Below are 24090 nucleotides of genomic sequence, written 5' to 3' on the forward strand. Positions count from 1 at the left end.
TTTCAAGCTCTATTTATTCATTTGTTCCACTAATCTTTACTAATATGGAATATATATTACATGATATATATAATGTTTTACATATGGCTGGATATATTACATAGATGTAGACACATATTGTATATAGTATGTACATGCTAGAATATTTACATTGTGGTATAGTGTGTGTTATATTTTATCTGCCATACATGTATGTACATGTATATATGGTACATTTCATATATGTATATATATATATATAGTGCATGTATATGTATGCATATAAATTTAAATGTATATATGTATGGCATTGTTAAGTGCTTCATGAAATATGGAATTATAGAAAGGTTTGATACCTGTCTTCAAGTTTTTATGTCATAGTAAAGAAGAAACTTATACTCAAGTATCTAGGATAATAGTATATAATAAATATTGTGTTAATCATAAAAACTATATTTAAGAGTCAGCTGAGTGGTATACTGGATAAAGCACAAGATCTGGAGGCAGAAGACCTGAATTAAAATCTAAACTTCTGCTGCTTCTGTCTGCCTTAATTTCCTCAATTGTAAAATAATGATATAAGTGGGAGTAATCTGGGAGGAAGACAGGATGTATTCTGTATCATTGGGTAAAATTAGAAAAAATTAATCTTCTGTGTATGGAGAAATAGCACAATTACTGGATCATATGTATTATTTTAGAAACTTAAACAGCCCTAGAACAGTGATGGTCTTGGTGAATATATTTATCCTTGTGTATTGTGTTTGCCTTTCTTAGATTATTGTTCTACATTTTTTCTTAAGATTATGTTAGTTAATTATTAATTTATACAAAACCAGTTTTATCTTTTTAATGAAAAAAATCCTTAGATGTTAATAAAGTGGTCGGTGATAAGTTAAAATCTTTTCATGCAACATTATGTACCTACTGCAAATTATTTGGCTTTTAAACACTATTCCAGACTTCTAAAAGACTGAAGCTATTTAGTATCCAGTGGTTGAAAAAGTAGGCTAAGTACGAAGTTGTTAAGGCCAATTGTTAAAGAATGAAGCTAATGAGGGTTAAAAATCTTAGCAGAAGTCAGCACAAAAGGATAGTCTAGCAGAAGTTTCTAGGTTACTAACCCAGAAGAATTTCCCATCTCTGGGAGCAACAAACTCATTTGATTAGTTTTACATTATAGTTTCTTGCAGGTAACTAATATTCTATCATTCTTCTTGCTTTAATGACAGGAAATGGAAGTTTGCTATAACCTTATGTCCTTTCAGAGATTGAAACCTGGAAGGGTGCCCAATTACATTACCTGTTGTAAGGCTGGCTATTTTTTGGTTTCAGTCACATGACCCAAAAGATAAGGAATGTCAGGAATTTTCAACACATTTACAATGGAATCCAAAACAATAAGCCTTTCATACTAGTCTAAAAGCATAACCTTAATTTGTTATTTTAACTTTTCAGATGAACAGGGAAAGTATAAAGTATAGTAGCCAAGCCTTTGTGGAAACTTTGTATCTGGGGGAAAAGAAGGTATATTTTAAAACAAAGATATTTTAAAAATATGTTCGTTTCTGCTTTGCGTCTGTGCTTTTCTTTCTTTCTTTCTTTTTTTAAACAATTTTTGCTCAGCAATAAAATTTGTTTTTATTGTTTAAGTATCAGTGCTCATTAGTTTTTTGCATGTCTTTATTCTGATCCTTAATTCTTCCATTCTTTCTGCTGTCTAACATTGCCAGGCTATTCTGTGAGACTAGTAGGTGGGAAGTAATATTGCAGAGTTTGCAGTAATGCAAAATCCTCATTGGATTAGAATATAGCATTTAAGAGATCATCTGGTTCATGATCCTTGTTTTACAAGAGGAAATTGATAACGGTAAAATGACTTGACAGTACCACACTAGTATTATTCATTTTTCCTAACTCCAAATCCAGTGTGCTTTGAATAACATACTAATTTTACTGCCTTATTTGTTAATATTAATCCTCTATCTCAACATGCTTTTGCACTGCCTGTCTCCTCATGTCTGGAATGAATATTCTTCTTTCTCATTTTACATCTTAGTTTCCCTGACTTCCTTCAAAACTCACTTCAAATCTGACCTGCACTTTCCTTTACACTATATCTTGAATATGCAGAGTTATTTGTATATTTGCTATTGTTTAATTGTTGTAGTTGTGTCTGACTCTGGGATTTTCTTGGCAAAGATGCTGGGACCGTTTTCCATTTCTTTCTCCAGTTCATTTTACAGATGAGGAACTGAGGCAAACAGAGTTAAGTGACTTGCCCATGGTTATATAGGTAGTAAATATCTGAGATGGATTTGAATCTAGATCTCCTGACTCCCAAGTGTGGCACTCTATCCATCGCTCTACCACCCTCTGTTTGCTTATTATATCCCCCATTAGAACTTGAGCTCAATGGGTAGGAACTATTTTTTTTAGCCTTTCTTTATCTCCTCACTGCTTAGCTGTATACTTGGCACATAATCAATATTTAATAAATGCTTGTTGACTGAGAATTAAATGATAATGATTTGAAAAATGTAGAGACCTATGTAAAAAATTAGTTTGAATTTAGTTTTGTTTGGTAGGGAAAGGAATTTGTGAAAGAATAAGATTGCCTATTGAATGTTGGGTCGACTACCTGTGACAAAACAAAGGTTTAATGGAATAAGCAGATATAATAGATTGTGATCCATATTATTGGAGGAAACTCCTGAATTGATGATATCACAGTTTCATTTGAGAATGATGAATATTAACATTGAAAAAGAAGGAAAAGTGTATAATTAATAATAATATCCAATGAATTTTAGCTACCAAGACTGTTTTACTGTATTCTGTTTAATTGTGCTTTTTAAAATTAGGTCACATTTAAGATTTAATTATGTGAACTCACAGGGCTAAACCTATTTCTATAGATAATTTTGTAATGAGGAATAAGGATTAAGAAAGGTATACTTTATGTACAGATTTAAAATTCTGTGTCTTTGGAAATTATATTTGTATATAAAATTTTATTAGTAGGCTTAACAGTTATTGGGATCAGTTCTTCATTCTTTGATGGATCTATGATACCTTTTTGATATTCCTTTCATGTATTCTCATCCTTTGTGATTCTTGTTCATGTCCTTCTATAAATATTATTTATGATATTCATTCTACTCTATTTTGTGTATCATCGGGAACACATGGACTGTCCATCTGTTATTTCTCATCATTAATAACCAAATATTGAGTATTAATATATTACTGATATGTCTTAATATATAACATGTGATATTAAATATAATATTATACTAATATGTAATATATATAAGGTGTTAGGTTGTGTGGAGGATACAAAGTAGACCTTCTTCATGTGTTCTAGGGCCAAGGAGTTAATGATCTAAACAAAGAAGCAAGACATAATCCAAAAAAAAAAAAAAAAAAAAAAAAAAACCCAAACCAAAAAACAAACCAACTAAACAATATGAGATAGAGTATTCATAATTGGAAAATGAGTAGCAGACTGCTGTATGTGATCGATATTCAAAGCTAGGAAAGGTCAAGATGGACTAGTGTGGTCAGGGAGCCTTTATTGCAGAAGAGGAAGTTGAATTTGAATAGATAGGTAGGACTTGTGGAAAGAAGAAGAAACAATCTCTTAAGGATGGAATGGGAAGGCCTGAGTGAGGGAGTCAGAATTCTGTATTACTAGACCATCCTGGCTTGCATGGAGTGTTTGTGTTGTGAGAATAGTAGGAAGTTAAGTTGGAAAGGTTGGATAGAGTGAAATTGTGAAAATTCTTAGTTTTCTGACTAAAAGAAAGTGGGGGAACTATTGAAGGTTTCCAGATAGGTTACATAATAAAGAGTATGTTTTAAAGACTAATTTGGCTACTACTAGAGGAGATGAAAAACCCAAGGCTAGGAAATGAGAGAGAATTGTAATTCAAATGTAAAATAAGTGCCCCAACTAGGATGGTGGCTATGAAAATGACCAAAGGAATGAATGTGAGAGATATTTTTGAGGAGCTGAAAAAACTAGACGGCTGGTTAGGAGGAAGCAAGGGGATGATTAAGACAACTTTCATATCTAAGTAATTTGAAAGAATCGTGTCATTAGTAAAAATAGAAGAAAATGAGAAAGGACTAGTTTCAGAAATAAAATGATTTCAATTGTAGATGTATTTAGTTTAAAGGGATGGTGGGGTGTGTAAGTGAAAATACTTAGTAGAGATGTGTCTGTAATTTAGTGAACAAGATAAGGTTGGTTACATAAACTTCAGAGTCATCCCTAGAGCTAATGGTTTAAAATCATAGGAAGTGAAGTCTGATCTAAAGGCTTTAGGAACATTTCCATTTATAGGTAAGGAAGAAATACTGCTAAGAAGACAAGACAGAGAGAATTGTCTTTATTAATAACTTCATTAATAGAAGCAGAATTGTCTATAATGTCATAAAAGGTAGAAATGAGGAATTTCATAAAGGAAAAGCAACAATGTCAAGATACAAAGAGAACAACTATTCTGATAATAATACAATAAGAACTGAGATAAATACTTTTGGACTTAAGAGAGTGAAAATTTAATAAGAATTGTAGTGAGAGATTATTGATTATGAAAATTTCCTAGTGGTGAAGAAGGGGGCTGAACATGTAAGGTTCATTCATTTGAGATGTTTACAATGGAAGCATCCTCTCCTACTACATTCCTGTTACTTCTGCTTTTTGTGTATGTTGTTCCTCAGACATTTTCCAGTAACCTTCTATGCATCCTTTTCTATTCCATTATTATTCTTTAGAGAAAAATGGAAGCATTAGGGAAGATCATTAGCAACAGGTCCTTCCTGTCCTTACCTACTGCCAAGGAAACAATGCACAAGAATAAGCTCAGTAAGCTTGTGTGTAGCTTAGAAGATAGATTTTTTTTTTTTTATTCATTTTTCCAAATTATCCCCTCCCTCCCTCCACTCCCTCCCCCCATGACAGGTAATCCCATACATTTTACATGTGTTACAATATAACCTAGATACAATATATGTGTGTAAATACCATTTTCTTGTTGCACATTAATTATTAGCTTCCGAAGGTATAAGTAACCTGGGTAGATAGACAGTAGTGCTAACAATTTACATTCACTTCCCAGTGTTCCTTCTCTGGGTGTAGTTATTTCTGTCCATCATTGATCAACTGGAAGTGAGTTGGATCAGAAGATAGATTCTTAAAAGGCAATTTGTATCTTTCCATTTTCTAAGGATGTGGTTGTCTCCCCTATGTTATTCTGCTTTATATATCATAAATTCCACCATATTGATATTTTCCCTTGATTTTGACTTCCTTTTTCTCCCTATATGCCATTGCATAACTTGTTGTCCATGCCTAAATAGCAATCTCTTTTTGCCTCTGACTTTAGGAATTCTTAGTGCTACCTCCAAATTAGAACCTTTACTGATTTCCAGATTTTTTTCTGCTTGATTCATTCTCAAATTATCTTATAATTTATTCATCCCTCCAATGGAATGTAAGGTCCATGGATCAGGAACTTTTTTTTTTTTTTTTTTTTTTTAATTTTTGTCTGAGTTGACTGATCATTGCTCAAAACTGTTCATTAATTTCCTGTTGCAAAAAGTAAAATCAATACTTCAGCCTGTGGGTCATGATCTCCATAATTGGCCCATTCTATCCTTATAGCCTTTATTTATGTACTACTTTTATCTATGCCTTTTATCTACTTTGCCTAAATTGGGCATTCATTGTCTCCTGAATGAGTTTTATTTTTTTCCTACATCCATCCCTTTATTTGTATTGTTTCCTTAGTCTGGAATGTCATCATTTTCCTCTCTCTCTTTCTCTCTCTCTTTTTTTTTTTTTTTTTACCCATTGAAGTTCTCATCAAAGTCAAATTTAAATGGCTGTAATCGTTGGTATTTGTACATTTTGTCATTTTGTCATTTTGACAGCAGAGATTAAAGAGGAGGTAAGGGTGTTAACTGACATATTTAGTGGTACCTTATTCACTGAAGTTTTACTTTTGCCATATATTATGCCATGGTCAAGTAAAGCTGCCTTCCCCTCCCCCCCCACCAGCACTGGGACACTGGTTGTGGAGGTGGGAAAGATTTAATAAGGAGACTTGAAATAATTTTTGTAACTACTAATGAAAACCAATACTAGATTGATAGTAGCTATAGGAATAAAAGAAAGAGAATGGATATTATAAGCCTTAACAACTGATTATATGTGGAACATGAGGGAGGAAAATTAGAGATTACACCAATTTTTAGAACATAGATGACTGACCAGGTAAATGGTAAATGCTATTATTAGCACATATAGAATTCTGTAAGGATGAACTGATGGATTTAAAAAAAAAAATGGTAAATTCAATGTTGGTAATGTTTGTAAGTAATTTGAGATTGGGTTTTAAAAACTTAAGAGAATAGTCATGCTTCATGCTATTGATTTGATATTTATCTGTTTAGAGATGAGAGTTGACCCAATAGGAACAAACTGCTGGTTAAGGAGAATTTGGAAAGAAAAACGTTTGGTGTTAGGAGCATAGGTAATACAGCATATTAAGTAGTCAACAGTAGAGTGATTAAAAGAGTTAGGAAGAAAACTAAGAGAGGATAGTGTTTTATGTTCTAGGAAAAGTATACTTAGAAAAAAAGGAAATGGTTTACAGTAGTGGTATTAAACTGAAATTGAAAGAGATCCCTGTAAGTTTTGCATATTGACTTAGAAAACCACAAATTAACATTATCTGTGTTGCATTATAGTTTTATAAATTTTTTCTTAAGCATTCCCCAGTTACATTTTTATCTTATTGAGAATGCAGTATGGGAGTTTTGCTTTCTTATAGACCATGGGAAATTTGACACCTCTGGTCCTAGTGTCAGAATGACAGATATGTTTAATAGATGGAATACTAAGGAAAGGTCTTACAGTTTGGAAATAGAGCAATGATTAGTGATCCCTTAAGAGAGTTCATTAATAGAGTTGGGAGTGGAAGAAGAATATAATCCAGAGTATAGAATGTTGTGGAATTAATAGAGAAATCAAGTGTAGATTACTTTTTCAAGTCAATTCAACAGGTATTTATTAAATATTTACTATGTTCCAGGCATTGTTAGGCACAAGCATACAAAGACCAACAGTGAAATGATCCTTGACCTGAAAGAGCTTACATTTATCTTGAGGTGGGAGAGATATAATATGTGTGTGTGTGTGTGTCTAAAAGTAAAGGCAATAATGTATACAAAATATTTTGAAAAGAGGTAGCTCTAACAACTGGGAAGATTGGAAAGGCCTGGTTAAGAAAGTAGCACTTGAGTCAATATTAGACTGGAACTACCTATTGCCAGTAGTAGCGTTGAAGAGGAAGAGCATTCTTGTCATGGAGAATCCTTTGTGCAAAAGTGCAGAACTGAGAGGTGAAAGTTTATATATGAGTTAAAGAAGTAGGTCAGTTTGATTGGAACCTAACATGTAGAGGAACAGCTGTGAGTATAGACTAGAAAGACAGCTTTTAATAATTTGTCTCAAAGAAAGTAGTTTCTATTTGATTTTGATGAGAGTAAGGGAACTGTTGAAGCATTTATAGGAGATGGGATTGGACATGGGGAAAGAATGATGTGCTGTGACCTGGTTTTTAGGAATATCAGTTTGGGAACTGGAAGATGGATTGAAGGACAGGAGAGGCTGGAGGTAGCAATAAAAATGAAAGATGATGAGGGCTTGATCTAGTTTGTGATATGATTAAATAAAAGAGAATTAATATGTTTGGTATAAATAAAACTTGGTGTTGGAGGTGAGGGAGAAGAAAGAGTCAAGGATGATTGCAAGGGTGGGGACCTAGATGACAGAAAGAATAGTGATGCCCTTGATAGAAATAAATAAATAGTGTGAGGAGAAGGTTTTGAAAAAATGATAAAAAAAGTCTGTTTTGGATATCTTGAGCTGGTAATGAAGGATTGGAACCCAAAAGAGTATAAGTAGATTTGGGAGTCAACTACATAGGCATAATAAATGAACATTATATTTTATAAAATATAAAAAGAGAAAGTAAAGAAAAGGTAAGACTCAGAACAGAACCCTAGAGAATACCCATATAGAGAACTTGTAGGGGCAGCCAGTTGGAACAGTGAATAGAGTACTAGCCCTGAAGTCAGAAGGACCTGATTTTAAATCTGGCGTCAGACACTTAACACTTCCTAGCTGTGTGACCCTGGGCAAGTCACTTAACCCCAATCACCTCTGCTCCCCCACTCCCCCCCCCCAAAAAAAAAGAATTTGTAACATGGATTGATAATCCAGCCCAGATGCTGAGAGGAAACAGCTAGATATATAGAAAGAAAAACAAGAGAAAGCAATGTCAGGAAAATCCAGTATTCAGGAGGAGGGTATGAGTTCAGTATTATGAAAAGCTACAGAAAAGTCAAGAAAAATGTGGACTGGGAAATGTCCATTGGATCTAGTGGTTGAGGTATCCTTCATAACTTTGGACAGAATAGTTTCAATTGAGTAGAATAGTCAGAAGTCAGAAGACTAAGGTTGAGAAGTTAATGGATAGTGAAGAATTGGAACCAATAAATAGAGCTTTTTAAAAAATGAGTTTAGTTGTGAAAATCAGAAAAGTTACAGGATAGTAACTTAAGTAGCTGGCACTATCAAGTGAATATTTTTAAGAGTGGGGGGAGATGTAGGCATCTTTATTATAAGTAGGGAAGAAGCCAATAGGGAAATAAGAAATAAGAGAAAAATAGGGAGAAGGGGTAATTAAAAAGACAATCTATGAAGGAGACAGACAGAAAGAGATGGGATCAAGAATAAATGTAGAGTCTTTGTCTTCCTCTAAGACTAGGGTAAAGAACTGAATGAAAATGAAATGAAAAGGCATTTATTAAGCATTTGCTATGTATGAGATAGTATATTAATGTGAGGAATACAAATACAAACATGAGACCTAAGTCCTCTCCTTCTGGAACTTATTCTAATGTTATGGAAGAAAGCACGTAGAGGAGTAGTGGCTAAGAAGGAAGTTATGGTATGGGAAATCATAGAGCTGGCCAGTTGCTCTATAGAGTGATTGATTAACTCACCCTTTCTGGAGCAATGGTAATATTACAATTATTAATTACCGTTCTCAAAGCAAAAAATAGGAAAAAAGATGAGGAGAGAGGTGGGCTCAAGTAGGCTGATGACAAGATGGTCCAAATGAATGTCTGGATGAGTTGTGAAGACTGATTTAGTTTGGGACCAGCTAGGTAGAGTACATTATATGAGTTAGCAAATGCCAGTCAAAAATGCTTGGCTTCAGGATGAGAGTTGCAAAGGTGAATAGATTAATTCATCAGTGAATTGGGGACATGGTTACTGGAAGTCCAAATCTAGAAGGTGTTGTCTAAGTCAAATGATGAAAAGTTTTGACAAAGAAGATGACAAAAGGGCTGAGATGAGAAGCATACTTTTTTTTTTTTTTTTCCTAAAGCCATTTGGGTATTGTGGATTAGGTAAGTTTACATTCATTTTTTAATGCAGTTCAGTCCCAAGGTTAGACAGTAAGGGATGTTGTAATATTCTTCTCTAAAATATAAAGTTCTCTGAGAGCAGGCTTCTTGGGGGGCTTCTAGAAGCAGCCTTCCTTTTAGTTTCAATAATCACCTCAAATGCAGCCAGGAGTTAAAGTCCAAATCCTTTATTGTCTCCTTCAAAATCTTATCTCCTTCACTTGGGGCTCTGCTAGTTTTCTGGAGGCCTTCCAGATCTTGGTTTCACTGTTCTCCATAGGACAGCCTGCCACCACTTCTCTGTCTTCCTCAATTCTGCCCGATTGTGTTCTTTGGCTTGTGAATCTCCTTGATTGAATCCTGGATTGTGAATCTCCTGAAGTGCATCCTGGTTGAGGCTCCTAGCTTATATATGCTCTCTTAAAGGTGTGAATCTTGTGGAACCTCTAATAAGTACTAAGTACATTAGTGAACTAGAGAACTGTTAAGTACTATGCTAAATTGGATAATTATTGTCTCTATCAATTCCAGTGACTTAGCACCTTGTAAGAATCCTAACTGGATGTTGAGAGCATTTCAAGTGTAGATTATTTGTATTTTCAAATGAAGGTAGCAGGTAACCTCTTCTGTTGAGAATAGATGCTATTTTTTTTTTTTTTTTTAGTACTTTACTTTTTGTTTTTCTTTTTTTATCTGATTTTTCTTGTGCAGCAAGAGAATTGTATAAATATGTTTATACATGTTGGATTTAGCATATTTTTAGTATCTTTTAAAAATTAATTTTATAATTATAAATTTTTTTTGACAGTATATATGCATGGGTATTTTTTTTTTTTTTTTTTGTATTCATTTTTCAAAATTTTCCCCTCCTTCCCTCTACTCCTTCCCCTAGATGACAGGCAATCCCATAGATTTTACATGTGTTACAGTATAACCTAGATACAATATATGTGTGTAAATCCAATTTTCTTGTTGCACGTTAAGTATTGGTTTCCGAAGGTTTCCTGGGTAGATAGACAGTGGTGCTAATATTTTACATTCAATTCCCAGTGTTCCTTCTCTGGTGTAGTTGTTTCTGTCCATCATTGATCAGCTGGAAGTGAATTGGATCTTCTTTATGTTGAAGATATCCACTTCAGTAATCTTCTGGTTCTGCTCATTTCACTCGGCATCAGTTCATGCAAGTCTCTCCAAGCCTCTCTGTATTCATCCTGCTGGTTATTTCTTACAGAGCAATAATATTCCATAACATTCATATACCATAATTTACCCAACCATTCTCCAATTGATGGACATCCATTCATCTTCCAGTTTCTAGCCACTATGAAAAGAGCTGCCACAAACATTTTGGCACATATAGGTCTCTTTCCGCTCTTTAGTATTTCTTTGGGATATAAGCTCAGTAGTAGCACTGCTGGATCAAAGGGTATGCACAGTTTGCTAACTTGTTGGGCATAGTTCCAAATTGCTCTCCATAATGGCCGGATTCTTTCACAACTCCACCAACAATGTATTAGTGTCCCAGTTTTTCCACATCCCCTCCAACATTCATCATTATTTGTTCCTGTCATCTTAGCCAATCTGACAGGTGTGTAGTGATATCTCAGAGTTGTCTTAATTTGCATTTCTCTGATCAGTAGTGATTTGGAACACTCTTTCATATGTTTCAATTTCATTATCTGAGATTTGTCTGTTCATATCCTTTGACCATTTATCAATTGGAGGATGGTTTGATTTCTTATAAATTAGGATCAATTCTCTATATATTTTGGAAATGAGACCTTTATCAGAACCTTTAAGTGTAAAAATATTTTCCCAATTTGTTACTTCCCTTCTAATCTTGTTTGCATTAGTATTGTTTGTACAGAAACTTTTTAATTTGATGTAATCAAAATCTTCTATTTTGTGATCAGTAATGATCTCTAGTTCTCCTCTAGTCATAAATTCCTTCCTCCTCCACAGGTCTGAGAGGTAGACTATCCTCTGTTCCTCTAATCTATTTATGATCTCATTCTTTATGCCTAGATTTAGCTTATTTTTAACATGTTTAACATGTATTGAATTGCTTGCCATTTAAGTGAGGGGGTAGGAGGAAATAGGAAGAAAATCTGAAATAAAGGCTATGCAAGAGTCAGTGTTGCCAAATTATCTGTGCATATGTTTTGAAAATAAAAACTTTATTAAAAAAAGAGAATAGATGCTAATTGGATTATCAAGAATGATAGGATTGCTCTTCAGCTCTCAAGGCTCAGGAAAGTAGAAAGAGAAGTGACTAGAATCTATTGAGAAGATAGTTGTTTTTTCTGTTTTTGTTTTTTGAGTGGAGAGAGGTGTACTAATACATTATAATCAGATATAAGAATTTCAGAGTTTTGGATCATGGAAGAAATTAAGGGTTATTGTCATTGTGACTTAAGTTGGAGAAATGGTTTAAGTTACAATATCTGAAGAGGCAGTTGAACTGAGAAGCTGGTGTGCTTGAGGTTTTATGGATGTAAATATTGAAATCTCTATGTACAAGGGCAAGGGTTTAGATGTTTAAAAGAAAAAGCAATCCAATTAAACTTTCTGAGAAGAAATAATGACCTGATTGCATGGATAATTCCCACAGCAATTTTAGTTGCCTTTGGTCCTGAGCAGGAGGGTATATGTGGTCTGGAAAGCCAGAGTTCAGAAAGGGGACACAGTAATAGTAAAAATAGATAGCAGTAGTTTTTTTGTAGAGGAAGGAAAGAAAATCTAAGAAAGGAGTTATAGTCTGCTAGAATTTTTTGTTACAATTGAGGAAGAAAATGGTATGATGCTCTAGTAGTGACTCATAGTATCCATCCTCTGGTACTGGTAGGCTGTTTTATGATACTTTGTTTAGTGTTGTATTTCATTATTGTATCTCATTACCTTGTTCTAAGGTGCTATGGAAGAAGGGGTATCCAAAGGTTATTTGTCTTTGAGAGGAAGAATAGAAATGAGGTGGATAGTAGCTTTATGACATAGAGAAACCAAGGAATTTTTTATTAAAATTATATTTATGAAACCTAAGCAAATGTGAAGTAGCCAATAGGAAGGGAGATTTAAAATGTCAAAAAAAAAAAGCGTATTTAACAATTTTGCTGGCAAATTGCAATCTCCCCATTTCTCTATTCTTTGCAGTTTTACTACTTGAGAAGATAGAGCATGATGACATCTGCAATAAAACATTGAAGATTACAGATTTTGGTCTGGCTAGGGAATGGCATAGAACAACCAAAATGAGTGCAGCTGGTACATATGCATGGATGGCACCTGAAGTTATCAAGTCATCCTTATTTTCTAAAGGAAGTGATATTTGGAGGTAAGTACTCATATTCATTTGGCTTTTACAAACAACTCTGGTGAAATTAGTTACTGTGCTTTAAGATACTAAGTTCTTTTCCAGGAATATTTTTTATTTATGGTGTCTCCTTGTAAATTTTTAATGCAGTTTAAAAAAAAATCAGAATAATTAGTTTGAGTTTTTATTTTCAAAAAATCTCTACTTGTTGGCTCAATCTTATTGTTTAATGCTTGTGGGGATATATTATGAGTAATCACAAAGAAGAGTAATCTGCAGTTGTATAAAATTGTATAAAAATAGAGACCTTGTATTGGAGTAAAATATCTAAATCTTTATTTTGTAGATTTGCTAGCTATGTGATGATAGGCAAGTCACTTAATTTCTTAGAATCTCAGTTTCCTTATATATAAAATGTATTTATACCACCTAAATTGCAGAGTTAATAAAGTGCTTTGCAGACCTTAAAATGCAATATAAAAATTAATACTTGTTATTGGAGAAGGGAGAGTGGAAGAGGAAAGACCTGTTAGTAAGCTACTAGTTGTAGTCTAGTGACCTTGTAACAAATTCTAGGGAATTTGTACTATGATAATAGCCGTAATGATAAAGAAAGAGAAGGGAATATAAGAGATTCTTTATATCGTGAATTATTTGGCATTTTTAAAGACAGCCCTCTATTAGCAGGAATTGGTATTAGATTAGATAAGAGGTTTGGAAGAAAAGAGTCTGAAGCTTTGAATTTGAGAGAAAAAAGAAATGGTGTCTTAGATAGAAATAGTGAAGTTGGAAAGAGGAGTAGGTTTAGGAATTAAGATCATGAGTTCAGTTTTGTACATTTGGAATTTGATTCTGCTGAGACATCTAAGTGAATGAATAGTAGTGCATAGTAGAGAGAATAGTAGTATACTTCACTTTAAGCAACTTAGAATTTATAAGAGATTATTCCCTTCACAAAAGGATTTTTCACATAATTCTTTTAAATTGCTGAAGAAAACAACTCTATAAAAATAGATTGAGACAAATGGAAAAGGACATAGAAAAGTTAACTGAAGAAAATAACTCCTTAAAAATTAGATTTGGATAACCTAATGACTTCATGAAATATCAAAAACAAGATCAAAAGAATGAAAAAAAAAAAAGAAAAAAATGTAAAATATCTCCCTGGAAAAAGAATTGACCTGGCAAATAGATCCAGTAATTAAGAATTACTAGACTACTTGAAAGACATGATCAAAACCAAAGGACCTGTTCATCATACTTTAATAAGTTATCAAAGAAAAGGGCTCTGTTAGTCTGTAACCATAGAGTTAAATTTGAGAAATGAGGCCTTCATAAGAGATACTCGAATATATGTAGAACTGAGCTAAATTTATAAGAATACAGGTCTTTCTACAATTGATAAATGGTCAAAGGATATGTATGTTTTCAGATGAAGAAATCAAAGCTATCTATAGGCATATGAAAAAGTGCTCTAAATCACTTTTAATTAGAGAAATGTAAATTAAAACAACTCTCAGGTATTTCATACCTATCAGATTGTCTAATGTGACAAAAAAGGAAAAATGATAATAGAGATATGGGAAAATTGGGACACTAATGCCTTGCTGATGGAACTATGAAGTGATTGAGCCATTCTGGAAAACATTTTGAAAATTTGCCCAAAGGACAACCAAACTATGTATACTCTTTGAGCCAACAATGCAACAATACAAGTCAGTATCCCAAAGAGGTCATCAAATGACTACATTTGCAAAAATATTTATAATAACTCTTTTCATGGTGGCAAAGTATTGGAAACTGAAGGGATGCCCATCAATTGGGAAATGGCTAAAAAATCTGTGTTATATGAATATAATGGAATACTATTATGTAATAAGAAATGAACAGGCAGATTTCAGAAAAAACAGGAAAGACTTGTACGAATTGACGCAAAGTGAAATGAGCAGAACTCTGAAAACATTGTGCAGTTTCAGCAACATTGTGTGATAATCACCTGTGAATGATTCAGCAACACAATGATCTAGGACAAATACAAAAGATTCAGGAAGGAAAAATGCTATCCATATCCAGATAAAGAACTGAGGAGCTCTGAATGCAAGTGAAAGCATACTTTTTATGCTTATTTTATTTTTTTTCATGTTTTTCTTTTATTATGTTTCTTCTTTCACAACTGTGATTAATATGGAAATATGTTTTAAGTGATAGCATATATATATAATAACCTATATCAAATTGCCTACTATTTTTGAAAGAGCAGAGGAGAGGGGAGGAAGAAAAAATTTGGAACTCAAAATTTTAAAAAAGTGAATACTAACAATTGTCGACAGATAATTAGAAAAAAATAAAATACCATTTAAAATTTTTTTGATTTTCAAATATGAGACTCAAGAGAAGCATAAAATGGTAAAAAGGGAAGAGAAAAGATAAGGAATTTAATATGGTTAAAATGTTTGCATCACTACATGGGAAGATGAAACTTGTAACTCTTAAGAACTATATTAGTATTTGCAGTTAGGAGTATCTATAGACAAAATGTGTAGATATAATGTAACTTTGGGATAATATTCTTCCTTTTAAAAAATAATTAAGGGGCAAAAAAGGAGACTAAACTGGGAACTGAAGGCAAGTAGAGGGAGAATGGGGAAAATTATCTCACATGAATAGGTGTGAAAGAATGATTAGAGAAGAAGGTAGGAGGTGGGACATTGGCTCTCATTTTAATCTTACTTTATTATGATTGCCTAAAAGTGTAAATAACACATACAATCAGTTAGGTATGGAACTCTGTCTTACCTTCTAACTAAATAGAATGGGGAGGAGATTAAGATAAGTAAAGGTCACTGAGGGCCTTGGAGAATAGAGAGCAGATTGGAAGAAATGATGGTCAGAAGCAAAACACTGGTAAGTAGGGACAGGGTGAAAGCAAAGAAGGATCTATATGAGTAAAAATATCATGGAGGGAAATACACAGTTAATAATCATAACTGTGAATATCAATGGGATGAATTATAAAACAAAAGCAGATAGAAGAGTGGATTATAAACCACAGCCTTGTTTATTAAAAACACACTTGAGGCAGAAGTTCCAAAATAAAAGTGAGAGTCTAGAGCAGAAACTCTTGTGCTTCAGCTGAGGTTAAAAAACAAAACAAAACAAAAAACAACAGGGGTAGCAATCATAATTTCAGACAAAGTGAAAACAAAAATAGATCTAATTAAAAATTAATGAAGTTGGAAACTACATCTTGCTAAAAGATACAATAGATAATGAAGTAAGATCAATAGTAAATATAGATAACACCAAGAAGTATAACATTCAAATTATCATTATTATTATTCTTATTGTTTTTTGCCAAGGAATTTGGGGTTAAGTGACTTGCCTAGTGTCACCCAGCTAGAAAATATTAATTAAGTGTCTGAGGCTATCAAATTTTTTTTTAAATAATAACTTTTTATTTTTCCAAATACATGTAAAGATAGTTTTCAACATTCACTTTTGCAGAACCTTGTGTTTCAAATTTTTTCCCCTCTTTTCCCGTTTTCCCCTCCCCTAGACAGTAAGCAATCCATTATAGGTTAAACATGTATAATTCTTCTAAATGTATTTCCATATTCCTCATGCTATGCAAGAAAAATCAGCTCAAAAGGGAAAAAAAAAATAGGAGAAAGAAAAAGCAGACACCAAAAGGTGATATGCTTTGATCCACATTCAGTCTCCATAGTTTTTTCTCTGGATGCAGATGAAGCTTTCCATCACAAGTCTATTGGAATTACTTTAAATCACCTCTTTGTTGAAAAGAGCCAAGTCTCCCACAGTTAATCATCACATAATCTTGTTGTTGCTATTTAAATAAATCTTTCCAGGCTTTTCTGAAATCAGCCTGACTGTCATTTATAGAACAATAATATTCCATTACGTCCATATACCATAACATATTCAGCTAATTCCCCAGCTAATGGGTATCCACTCAGTTTCTAGTTCCTTGCCACTACAAAAGGACTAGCCTCCAAATCTTTTAAGAATTTAAATAAGTTATAGAAGAAAATAGTAAAACCATATTAGTTGGGGACCTCAACTTTTCCCACTCAGATTTAGATAAATCTAAACAAGAAAAAAGTTATAGAGGTGTGGATAGGATTTTAGAAAACTTAGATATGATAGACTTTTGAAAAAAAGTTTATTAGTAATACATGTCAGCTACACAGAAATTGATTATGTATTAGGACAGAAATACCACTAGAAAGGTAGAAATATTAAATGCATCCTTTTCCAATTATAGTGCAATAAAAATTACAATCCACACAGGGCAGTTGAAAAAATTGTTAATAATTCTAAAGAAGAGTAAGTTAAACAACAATTTATATAAACAATGAATGAGTTCATAAAGAAAAAAATAACAACAGTGAAACAACATACCAAAAATTATGGGTTACAGGCCAAAGCAATACTTAGGGGAAATTTTATATCTCTATAATCTCACAGCCATAGAATAGAGAAAGAGCAGATCAGTGAATTGGATAAGTCAACTAAAAAAAAAAAAACAACAAAAAAAAAACTGGAAAAAATAATAAAAATCTCTAGTTAAATACCAAATTGGAAATCCTGAAATGGCATCCTACAGATGCCATTAATAAAACTGAGAGTTAGAAAATTATTGAGCTAATAAATAAAAAGTAGGATTTAGATTTATGGGGGGAAAAATGATAGAAAATCCATTGGTTAATTTTATTTAAAAAAGAAAGAAGAAAACTCAATTACCAGTACTAAAAAATGAAAAGGGAGAATTTACCACCAATGAAGATGAAATTAATGCACTTATTAGGAGCTATTTTGCCCAATTACATGCCAACAAATCTGATAATCTAAGTGAAATTGATGGATATTTACAAAAATATATATTGTCCAAATTAACAGAAGAAACAGAATGCATAAGCAATTTTTAGGAAAAGAAATTGAATAAACCATCAGTGAACTTTCTAAGAAAATACTGCTAGAGCCAAATGAGTTCCAAAGTAAATTCTACAAAATATTTAAAGAACAATTAATTCCAATATCATATAAATTACTTGGAAAAGTAGGCAAAGAAGGATTCCTACGAAATTCCTTTTACAATGCAAAATGTGCTGCCTTTACCTAAACTAGGAAGAGCTAACAGAGATAAAGAAAACTATATATAAATTTCCACAGTGAATATTAATGCAAAAAAATTCATATAAAATGCCAGAAGAGAGACTAGAGTAATATATCTCAAAGATCATATACTATGATCAAATGGTATTTATATTAGGAATAGAAAGGCTGATTCAATTTTAGGAAAACTATCTGCATAATTAACCATACAAAATCAGCAGAAATCATTTAAGTAAAAATATGCAGAAAAAGTTTGTGGCAGAACACAACACACATTCCTATTAAAAACACTAGAGAGCATAGGAATGAAGGAGGGTTTTTAAAATCATAAGCAGTGACTATTAGAAATCATCAGTAAGCATTTACCTGTGTTGAAGATAGCTAAAAGCCTTCCCTGCAAGGTTGGCGTGAAGTAAGGGTGCCCATTATCACCACTGTTACTCAACATAGTACTCTTACTCTTTGCAGATGAGATAATGGTATGCTTAGAAAATCCCAGAGAATCAACTAAAAAAAATTAGCTAAAATAAATAATAAGTTTAGCAAAGTTGTGGAATATGAAATAAATTTAAATTTATTTTATATTGTCAATCCTCAATATTTCTCCATACCACCTACAAGTCCCAGTAGCAAGAGACAGAAAGAGAAATTCCATTTGAAATCACAGTATGCCTGGAAGGAGTCTACCTATCATGACAAATCTAGGAACAATATGAACACAGTTATAAAACACTTATCATAACAAATAAAGTCTGATGTAAATAATTGGAAAAATATCAATTGCTAATAGATAGACTGAGCCAATATAATAAAAATTCTGCCCAAATTAATTTGCTTATTCAATTTCATATCAATCAAATTTCCAAAAAATTTATTTTATAGATCTAGGAAAAATGATAACAAAATTTATCTGGAAAAACAAAAGATAAGAATATCAAAGAAATTAATGGAAAAGTTGCAAAGGAAGGTGACTATCAGCTCTTTAACTAGATTATAAAGTAATAGTCATCAAAGCTATTTGGTTTTGGTAAAGAAATAGAGTGGTGGATGAGTGGAATAGATTAGGTACACAAGATAATCATATATGACTATAGTAATCTACTGTTTGATAAACCCAAAGATTTCTGGGATAAGAACTCATTATTTGACAAAAACTGCTGGGACAACTTGAAATACTATAGCAGAATTTAGGTATAGGCCAACATATACGAGATACTAGAACATGATTTAGACATAAAGGATGATACCATCAGCAAATAAGAAAAGCAAAGAATAATTTATCCGTCAGATCTGTGGAAAAGGGTAGAATTTTTTTTTTTTTTTTAACCAAAGAAGAGATAGAAAACATTACTAGATGGAAAATGGATAATTTTGATTATATATAAAATTAAAAAGATTTTGTACAAACAAAAGCAATGCTCCCAAATTAGAATGAAAGCAGAAAGATGGAAACAAGTGTCTGATAAATACAGAGAACAGAGTCAAATTTATAAGAATTCAAGTCATTCCTCAAATGATAGTCAAAGGATATGAACAGCTCAATTTTAGATGAATATGCATCTAACATTTCCATATTAATAGGCATTAAGAATAGAATTATTAGATCCTTAGTAGGATCAAAATTATTTCCGTGTTTTTCTAATTTTTGTAATTTCAATTTATTAAATGACTTAGAAGATTAACATATTTTACCTAAGCATCAGTTGTTACTTCAAAGCTAGTAAAATATATAATTAAATCTTATTACACACTTTTTAGTTAGAAATATCAAAGCACTATAGAATTGTTAAGTAATTATCTCTTAATCCTCACTGTTCTTTTGATGTTTGACTCAACTACAAAGTTAATATATCTATCACTAACTGTATTTTATATATGAAATTCATTACTAACTACATCAGTTGCAAAACTTTAGTGTAGGGTTAGATTTACTTATCTCACTATTCTTCTGTCCGGATACTTCCAAACAAGTTGCTTGTTTGTTTTTAAATTTATGCTAATTTAAATAAATGGATGCTATCCAATTTTTTTTTTCATACAAAAATTATTTATCTGGTTATTCCTTTGAACTAAACCATAAAAGATTCTGAAGCTACAAAGTATTCTAATATAAACCTTATTTTGAGATCTCTGCTCTAAATATAGTCCATTATGGTACTAAACAACCTCATTTACATTCTACCTTTAATAATCCCCTTGAAGATGAAAATTCTCATATTCTCATGTGCATCCTCATACTAAGCTTTTATAACCACACAGTTAATTTAAAATTAAATTATAGATTATTTCTTTATTCTTTAAAATTACCTCCTCAAAACTGATTTTGTACCAATTCAGTGGATTTATGTCTCAGAATTATCTAGTTTTGTAAGAGATGTCTGGAGGTATTCTGCAGGTATATGTTGTTTAACAAATGAGGCAGTTCTCTTTTTTAAATATTTTTATTTTTCTCTATTATGTGTAAAGACAAATTTTAAGTCTTTTTGTTTAAATTTTGAGTTCCAAATTTTTTCCTTTTCTCTCTCTTCTCACCTCTCCCTAAGGCAGTAAGTAATTTTATTTAGGTTATATGCAAAATCATGTAAGACATATTTCCACATCAATCACATTATAAAAGAAGAAACAGACCATAAGGAGAAAAATCATGAAAAAAAATAATGAAAATAGTATGCTTCAAACTCCATCAGTTCTTTCTCTGGATGTGAATGGTGAGGTTACTATTCAAGGGAAACATGATGGGCAGGAAAAGAGCTTATCAAACTTGTTTTTGTTTTTTATAAGAACAAGTGAAATAAATTTTTAATTCTCCCCTTCTATGGAACTTTTGATTTTTAACTGATTGTTGTTACCAGTGGTTCTTTTGGGGTAAAATTACAGTAATAAAATTTCCATTTCCTTCTTTTGGATGCACTTGAGAATTTCTATCTATGGGTTTTGTGTTTGTATCATCAGTGGTGATTTGTCTGAATTGGATTGCTAGATGGTTCTGATTCATCCTGAAATTCACTCCACTTGAGCAAAATAAATGCTTATATACCTACTATGTGAAAGACATAGATCTGGGTGCCTAGAGTGCCAAGGTAAACATCAGACAATTTAGGGGAGTTAACGTTGTAATGGTGAGATGTGACCCCTTCAGGATCTTCCTGACCTCTTCAGTTAAGACCACCACCCTAATTGTAATCTATTAGGTTGAAGTCATCTAAGACTCTTCTTGTCTTTAATCTTCTTTTCAGCTATTTATCAAGTTGTATTGATTCTTCTTCCACTCTTTTGGATGTTTTCTCCCATGGCCACTACTACAATTAAGACCTCTATTTCTTTTTGCCTAGACTATTGCATTATCTTCCTAATTATTTTCTCTGTGTTAAGTTCCTTTCCTATTTATACAGTTTCCAAATTGGGGATTAGGAACAGGACCTGGACCTGTGATTTCACTAGTATAGGGAGCACCCAGTTGCCAAAACTGCTTTTTGTATGACGTTCAGCATCTTCTCTTCAACTTAAGTGTTAGAGAATTGTTGCCTAGAGTAGAGATATCAAACTTTACGTCAGAAGTCCAAATTACAACCTGAAACTGATTGAAATATAATTGGGAAGTGTTTAACACAATAAGTAAAAATACATTACATCATAGAAAATCACACATTAGCTTTTTCTAAATCAATATGCTGCCCACAGAGATCCCCTTCTATTGTAATTTGATACCATGGACCTGGAAAACTAAGAGCTTATGGGACTTGCCCAGCCAGCATCACAAATCAGGACTGGCTTTATCAAAGGTTGTACTAGAGCTCAGGAGTAAATAGATCATCATTAGAATTTTTAAAAACTGTATTAATATTCTTCATGCTCAGATGTATCATATTCTTTTATTTAGGCTGTTCTTTGTCCCCAAATCTGACTTGAATAGAGAATATTAAGAGATATCAAAACAAAGGGGAAAAACTACAGATAAACACCAAAAAAAATTAAATATTTTCTTCATTGCAGTTGAAAAAATGTTTTTAGAATATGCCACCACCATTTTGATTGGTATTATATGTTCTTTGGAAATTTTATATTTTCTTAGTGTTTATCTGTAGCTTTTTTTTTTTTTTTTCCCTTTCAAAGACATTTCATTTTAGTACTGTGGCTTACATTCATGTCAGTATGGGTATTTTAGGTTTTCTGAGGCAAATATAATTATTCTGTACATTGTCACTTTTTAAATTTTTACTTCAAAATTAATACATTATGTCCAGTGTACAAGAGGTTTATAGAAACTGGAAGGAAAATTAAAGAATTGGCCAGGAAACAGAAATGGAAAATAATTGGAAGAGTTATATAGATATTTTGAATCACATATCCACATATAATAGCAAACTTGGAACTTTATTTGAGAACAATGCCATTGTAGCCAAAATACTTCATAAATAGAAATATTCTTTTAATATGGTCATGGCTGATTCATACAGTGGTTTTGCAAGTTTGATCTTCTCTCTTCAGGTCCCCTATGCCACTGTACTTCTTGCCTTTCAGTTGAGAACCTCACTTCCTAATTTATTAAGAAACTTAAAATCATCTATCATAAACTCTGACTTTGTTTCATTCCATATCTCTACATCATCTTCCAAATGCCTTTCTTTTGTTTCAGCCACCAAAGAACTGACACCTTTTCTTGCTAAGGACAAATCCTCTGCCCTTGATCCCATCTGTTTCCAGCTTCTCTGGGGACTCCCCCCTTCAGTCATTTTGTCTTTCTGTAGCAATCTTTCATGTGCATATCTTATATACTGTTTTCTTCGTTGCTACCTACATAGCCAGATCTTTCTCATACTTAAAAAACATATTTACTACTATTCTCTCTCCACCCTTTTATAGTCAAACTTCTAAGGGGAAAAAAAAAAAATCTCTAAGAATTATCACTTTCTTATCTCCTTCTCTCTTCTCTATCTCTGGCACTACTACTCCACCACAGAATCTCAGGATTTTAAGGGAACTCTTTTTTTTTTTTTTTTTTCCACTTTAAAAAAAATTAATGGTATCCTATTTTTCCACAATTAAAGATGGTTTTCAACATTCCCCTCCCCAAGATAGCAAGCAAACTGATACAGATTATATGTATACAGTTTTTAACATATTTCCATGAGTTATGTTAAGAAAGAAGTGTTATCAAAAAGGTAAAACCATAAGATAACAGTAACAAAAATAGGTGAAAATAGTGTGCTTCAATCCACATTCTGTCTCCATAGTTCTTTCTCTGGTTGCAGAAGGCCTTTTTCATCCAGTCTATTGGAATTGTCTTGGATGAGTTTATTGCTGAGAAGAGCTAAGTCAATCATAGTTGATCATTACACAATGGTTTTTCCTGGTTCTGCTGACTTCACTCAGGATCAGTTTATGTAAATCTTTCCAGGCTTTTCTGAAATCAGGTTGTCCCTCATTTCTTATAGAACAATAGCATTTCATTACATTAATATACCGTAATTCATTTACCTATTCCCAAACTGATGGGCATCCACTCCATTTCCATTTCCTCATCACCACAAAAGAGCTGCTACAAACATTTTTGTACATGGGGACCTTTACCTTCTTTTATGATTTCTTTGGGATAGAGACCCAGTAGTGGCTCAGCTGGATCAAAGGATGTGTCTAATTTCACTGCCCTTTGGGCATAGTTCCAAATTGTTCTCCAGAATGGTTAGATCAGTTCACAACTCTACCAATGATTTATTAGTGTCCCCATTTTCTCCCATCCCCTCCAGTGTTTTTCATTATCTTTTAAAGAGAATTCTTAAGTCTAATCTGGAAGAGAATGTTGTCAATCTGGAAGAGAATCTTGGCATATCCAGCTTATCTTTTGCCTGAACAAGATTTTTGTGTGTGGTCAGTGTTTTGGTCCTTTTTGTTACAAAAGAGGAAAAGGCAAAAATGAATTAGGAAATGCCAAAAGAAAAAAATAAAAAGGAAGAAAGAAGAGTGTCAAGCATTATAACATATACAGGAAAAAGCAAAGAAAAAAAGAAATTTAGGAGACAAAAACAATTTTGTTGCTACTTTGTTCAATTTTGATTAAGATTTAGAAGTTAGTAGTATAATATAACTCTTTTAGTTGGTTGTTTTTATTGCAATACTTGTGTAAGTGGATAATTAAATTCATAATACAAGTAAAGTTTTGAAAAACTTCCTGTGATAGG

At 32.5% G+C, this 24090-nt stretch overlaps 1 protein-coding gene across 2 annotated transcripts in view; it reads left to right on the forward strand.

Annotated features, from left to right (window-relative positions):
- The window catches only part of MAP3K21 (mitogen-activated protein kinase kinase kinase 21), a 59831-nt gene that overhangs the window by 10404 nt on the left and 25337 nt on the right, over positions 1–24090 (forward strand). For both annotated transcript variants that reach the window (XM_074262418.1, XM_074262419.1), the window contains exon 2: positions 12619–12799. In XM_074262418.1, coding sequence (XP_074118519.1) covers positions 12619–12799 — 181 coding nt within the window. The remainder of the gene's footprint in view (positions 1–12618; positions 12800–24090) is intronic.

The sequence above is a fragment of the Sminthopsis crassicaudata genome, chromosome 4, assembly GCF_048593235.1.
Source record: "Sminthopsis crassicaudata isolate SCR6 chromosome 4, ASM4859323v1, whole genome shotgun sequence".
Taxonomy (NCBI): domain Eukaryota; kingdom Metazoa; phylum Chordata; class Mammalia; order Dasyuromorphia; family Dasyuridae; genus Sminthopsis; species Sminthopsis crassicaudata.